This window comes from Lissotriton helveticus, chromosome 5_1, assembly GCF_964261635.1.
Source record: "Lissotriton helveticus chromosome 5_1, aLisHel1.1, whole genome shotgun sequence".
Taxonomy (NCBI): Eukaryota; Metazoa; Chordata; class Amphibia; order Caudata; family Salamandridae; genus Lissotriton; species Lissotriton helveticus.
In genome coordinates this window covers 289,210,500-289,216,499 of record NC_136065.1, presented here as the reverse complement: position 1 = coordinate 289,216,499, position 6,000 = coordinate 289,210,500, and the positions used below count along the sequence as shown (strand labels likewise).

Here is a 6,000-nt window from a genome sequence, read left to right as displayed (position 1 = left end):
CAAACATAGTGTAATACTGACACCTTTATTAGTTATAGTTTTTACAACACTTTTGTTGAAGATCAGTTGCATGTTACACAAGAGGAAGAAATACTTGAGGAAAAGAAGAGAATTTATAAAATCAGGAAGGTATAAGAGAGAGAGATAGAACTGGAAGGGTTTTGTTAATCTGAATTTGAGAGTTGTAGGCAAACTGATGAGACAAATCCTTAGAAATACTAACACAGGTGAAATTGAATCATGTTCATCTTAGATACAATTTTTGCTAAAATTTTTGGGTGTTGTTTGGTGATTTTTAAATCACCAGATGAGGGAGTTGATGAAGCGAGCTTCAGAAAATATTTTATTCTGACTTGTGAATTCAATTCCCTATAACATGAACTAATCAATTAATGAATTGTTGCATGATTTGTTTGATTAATCCAACCTAGATTAAGTTTGCACCACACATGAACACGCGGGAACTAATAACATGTACTCTTGTTGCATTTGCAAGTCTGTTTTGTAACACATGATTAATATTGTTTTGTTTGTCATGTCTGTCCTATTGTCTTTGTCACTATTAATATGCGGCTGATCATTCAAGGCATGTGCTTCATTATATGTGCTTACTTGTTTGTCTTATGTTGTGATTGTCTGTCTGTAAAACATTTAATCATCTTTTAATTCTTTCAGATTCATAAAGCTGGACTATATGAAGAATGGTACTTATTTTATGTGCTGCTTTATTTGTCTGCTTCTGCTAGTTGTCATTTATTAATGGGTTAATCACTAGCAGGGAAGGGTGGGTAACAGAAGGGTTTGTTTTACCTGAATTAATCACTCTTTTTGTGTTTGTTTAAATAATAGGCCTAAATGTGGTTTGAGGCCTAGCTTTAGTTCTGGTTCTGAAGAAAAGTTGGTCGGCCTGTACGTGAGCAGAGTTGGAGCCAAGTGCAGTCATCTTGGAAACTTTCCATGGAGAGTTTTGTTTTGCTTATTTCGTTGAAAAGACTGTGGCTCTGACATTTAAAAAGAAAAAACTGTGGCTCCTCTAACAATGGAACTTGTTCACGAACTGCTCTAGATGTTCTTTTCTCAAGGCCGAGGAAATGGCAGGGATGATTTTGCCGAGCTCTGGTGGAAGTCAGAGAAGCAACTTTTTAATTTGTTGCAAAGACACTCGGAAGCTGATGTCACTCTATGTCAATGAACAATAGTATGGTGACGCTTACACCCTGGACGAGGTGGTTTTGGTGGTCTGACAGACAGCAACCAATCAGAGTGCTGAACTTTCAGAAAGAATTACATTTTAGTTAGATTAGCAAGCAAATAGGGTATAAAAATTGGCCTCTTGAAGGGATTGGGGCTGACTGTTTCCTGAGGGCGAAGTGCTGTTCGATTATCCATGGACTTGTAAGCATTCAACTGTTAATTCATTATTTTCCTTTTCAGGTCAGAAAGCTAACTTAGGGTTTAGGGCCATGTTTTCTTTAAATTCATTATTTCATACAATGTTGAACTGCCAGAATTTGAGCCAATGATTAATACAATAAAGCATACTTATTAAAATTAAATGTTTGATATTAATAAAGAACTAATAAAGTTTATGCAATTTTAAGAATTTTAAAATAAACTTTTAAAATGACAAGCTGGTCTTGTTTATTGAAAAGAGTTTAATAACAACATATCAGATCCATTCACCTCATGTTTCAGCTGCTCTGTTGTTTCTTATGGGCCTGGTTTTGATTGGTAAGTGTAATACTAGATTGTGACATCATTTATAAAGAATTTCTGTTAGAGCGCTGGAACAGAAGAATGCATGTTTTCCGAATTCTTCAGGGTCATTGAGGTTTTGACCAACTCTGCGAAATATAATGAAGGCAGGGTTTGGCACATAAGCACACTGGCCAAATGTAAATGTGAGAATGTAAAAAAAGTGAGACGGTTTGACTGGTTAGAGTATGAACTGCTAATATATAGGGGAGAAGTAAGTGGCTGTTGAATGCTTCAGTCAGAGGGGAATATGGACGAAGAGATTGAGTCTGTTCTGGATTCCACTCGTACTGTAGGTGAAGTACCATTGCCCTGTACCTCTTCTGGTTGAGTTAAGCAGTACGTAAAGTGTCGGGTACTTTTACTACTGTTCTGTCTAGCAGCAGCACTTCCTGTGGATGATTACACGTCCCTAAGAGATTATGTGGCCAGTGAAATTAGAGTTGTCCTCTGCGTTTTAAAGTATATTGTTGTGTCTTCGATAATGAATTTATTTTTTGTTTTGGTTTAAGAGGGGAAGATGTTTGTGTTGGGGTATTCCAGAACCATAATTTGCAAGTAATCCATACCTGTGTTTAGAATACGTTATTACACTAGAATGTTTGCTCTTAACTTATGAACAGTTTTCCTGGTAGTTGTTAGAGTGGACCTGGGCTGCCATACATTACTTCAGACGTACTAGTGTGTATCATATGGCCGCAGCTTGCATCAAACATGAAGGACGGCAAGTCTAGCACCAGCAAGGAGGAGATTTGGAGTGGCTGGGTGCATCTGTCTGAATGAAACTCCAAATACGAACAATATGGCGTCACAGTTATAGCAGATTGTGGCATGAGCATTATCTCACAGCATGTAATCTCATGCTTGGCCCAAGTGCTGATTAGAACAAAAGACACAATAACTTTCAATTAAGGTCGTTTAATTTCGTGATTCTATGGTATATCCATAATTACATTGACAATACACAGTGATGCAGGTAAAATGAACGCAAACAATTAAAAGTAACGAAACATCACTCAGAGGACTGCTCTTGCACATCTCACCTGCTCCCACATTGGGGAACGCTCATGCCCACACCTGTTAAAGCACATCACACTCCTGCACATACACACTGTCGCACACCTCACACCTGCCCATACCCTGCTGTAGCACACCTCACTCCCGCTCATACATGAAGGCTGCCTTAGCGTAAACTACACTGCCAAGAACACTGATGCTGTCTGGCCTGTACAAAAGTGGCACTCTAGCTCTTTTCTATACCATCTACACTGAGATCAGTTCTACAACAACACTCCTCCATGCATTCACCTAGCTCGAGCAACACTCACCCCTGCTCAAACATGGCAGTGCTCTAGCATTCCTCCCTCCTGCCTATGTGTTGCATTAGCACACCTCACTCTGACAACATCAAGGACCATGATAAGCATGCCTCACCACCGTCCGCGAGGGACTCTAAAGTCTCAAGCACATAACACCCACACCTGCCTCTGACACAACTCACTCACTTCACACCTGAAGCCCACCCTATGAAACCTCAACTCCTATCCCATCAAGGCTGCTCTAGTCATCCTCACTCCTCTCTGATGAAAGAATTGTGACAACACTCATCCCTTTCCCACGTTGAAAGCCGATATAGCACACTCCAACACTCCCCAAACCCTGCTCTAAAACACCTTACACCTGCACCTACCGGCTCCATCTAGCACACTCTAATACTGCCCACAAAGAGGCCAATGAACAGAATGAATTCCTACTCATACTCTGCTCTAGTGCACTCATTCCTGCCCACAATAAAGGATGCACTAGAACACCCATTATCTTCTACATTGCCCTACACTCTGGTTCCCAACCTATGATTTGTAAACAGACATGAACTAAATGAGGTGATAAACAAAACAACAAATATCAGAAAAACAACAGGCTTTCAGAAAGAGCTGCTCCCACACACAGCATAGTATTTTAATAAGACACAGCAGTATTATACTTGTACATTCACCAAGCGGTATGTGTCACTGCTCAGATGAAGACCGACCCGGTGCTGAAGAAACATATGCATTCCCTTCTCGCAGTAAGCCACCCCACAACCAAAGAGAGAGGAGACAGGGGCCGTGTCTTGATCTAAATAGGTCGCCCCGAGGGGGACCGAGAGGTATATTTTGGAGTGAAGGCATTGTCTAGTAAAGAGGAATATCAGAGGAGAGCCCAGAGTTCAAGTCTAGCCTCAGATGCTTGGCACACTCAACTTGAAAGGTGAAGGATGAGGTGGTGGAGAGAAGAGAATGATCTCAAATGAATAGAAATTAGTTACTTAACAGAAAGATGCATCTTCCTCAAGGGCTATGACCATGCAAATCTCACCAAAGAACCATCATTCCATCAAACTGGAAACACGCGCCAGATAAGTAGGAAGTTTTGCATTGTGCTTTACACAAAAGCCTTTTACTTTTGGCTAAGCAGAGATGACTCCCACAGTTGTATGATCAGAAGTGTTGTATCTGCATATCCTTCATGCTAAAGAGTTGGTAAAACATTTTTACGTGGATAGGTTTCCTCCAGGTGTGCATGTACTGGTGGTTAATAGGAGGTGAGAGGAGGGTGGGGGAACATAGGGCATTAATTTTGTGTACACCTTATCGAAGTGACTTGCAGGCGTGCAGGTTTTGGGGAGAGGGGAGCTGGATGATGAGGGCATGGGTGACAGAGACAAAGCACTGGGGTGACGCAGAGCTCTGTGTGCGAGTTCCGCAGAGTGGACAGAGCTCTGTAAATAGGAGATAGGGACAGACAGGAGGACTTATTTGAAAGCATGCAGGGCATTAGGGTCATATTATAAATATCAAAGTACATTGAAAGCAAGTGAACGAGACAGAAATTTACTAGGAGAATAAGCAACTTGTTCTGAATGTCTAATAGGAAGGGGTGACAGGGAGTGAAATTTGGCAGACCAAGACCTGGGGTGGACACCTATGCATTGAAAAAAGATAAAGAGAGAGGCATTGGGAGAAGAATTAGCCTCTATCCTTTGGTTCTAATTCATGATTTTAGGGCCTCAGAGGCCAGACTTAAAGCTCCTTTCAAGTTGCAGTGATGCTAACAGGCTAACTACATTTGGCAGTTTTTTTTTTGTTTTACGGAAAAGACAAGCTAGATACGAACAAAGAAAGACGAAGAAACAGTAGAGTTTCAGAGTCCCTTGCTGATTTCCCTGATGATGCACCACCATATACCCCTAACAGGCCTCGAATATTGCAGTTCTCATCCTGGACGCCTTAATCATTAGGTGGACTGGTATCACACAAGGATGGTGGCCGGTTCGGAGAGCATCAGTTCTTCTCTCAGAGAAGTCCATGAGCATCAGCAAGTTGTATGTTTTCTTTTAAAAACCATGATTATTCATAAAAGCACTGAAAGTCTGTTCCCTGGGAAGGCGCGAGTCCAGTCTTCTCCTCACACATCGCTGAGCGCCTGAAGAGAGAAAACCCAAGAGAACAGGGGGAAAACAAGTGAGAAAAGGAAATGCCTTGAAGTATAATTCAGCAGATTTATTTATAAAGTTTTATATGCACAATATTCCAAATGCAATTTAGGCTTTAATACTAGAGTAATCCCTACATCAGCCATACGAATTTGTAGATTCAGTTAGCAGGCATATCACAGGAATAGTTTGTAATTGCTGCATAAAAACACAACTTAGGTGGTCAGGTCCCAGGCATGCATGTTTCTAATATGGACCCCCTTCAAGTGAGACCAGGTCAGGATTGTTGTGACCATAAAAACATCATCCATGGAGTAAGACTTACAGCAATATGGGATATTTACAGCCATGCTGCTCAACAAAGTGTAGTGCAGTCTCAAGAGGTAAATACCCAGGGATGGGACTTACAACGCGATACCCCCTGCAACTGCAGCAATTAGAGGAAAGGCCAGAAATATGGGCAGAAGGCTGATAAAGTCAATATTTTCTGGAGTTATTATAGGAAGGTACAATTGAACTAACAACCTGACAAGGAAGGCTCCCCGCACTTCAGCACAGCAAATAAACCCAAACCAGCACCACATAACTAACCAAACCCCATCCTGTGAACAGTACAGATTAACTGGCCCGCTAACTTCCTGGTTTTTAGGTCTCGGCTAGCGTAGGCTCCGCATGCGCTGTATCGCTGGCGAGATCTTATGTCTCAGAGTAGCGAGGTTTAAACCTGCCCCTCTTCTCCATTGGCTGGCCTTCTAAACGGCGGCCAGCCA

The 6,000-nt window shown here is 41.5% G+C and overlaps 1 protein-coding gene across 1 annotated transcript in view; it reads right to left on the bottom strand.

Moving 5' to 3' along the window:
- Positions 1-2,657: 2,657 nt before the first annotated feature.
- SRM (spermidine synthase) overlaps positions 2,658-6,000 on the bottom strand; it is a 112,182-nt gene continuing 108,839 nt past the window's right edge. Inside the window, exon 8 of the mRNA XM_078642237.1 lies at positions 2,658-5,220. Coding sequence (XP_078498363.1) covers positions 5,203-5,220 — 18 coding nt within the window. The 3' untranslated portion in view covers positions 2,658-5,202. The remainder of the gene's footprint in view (positions 5,221-6,000) is intronic.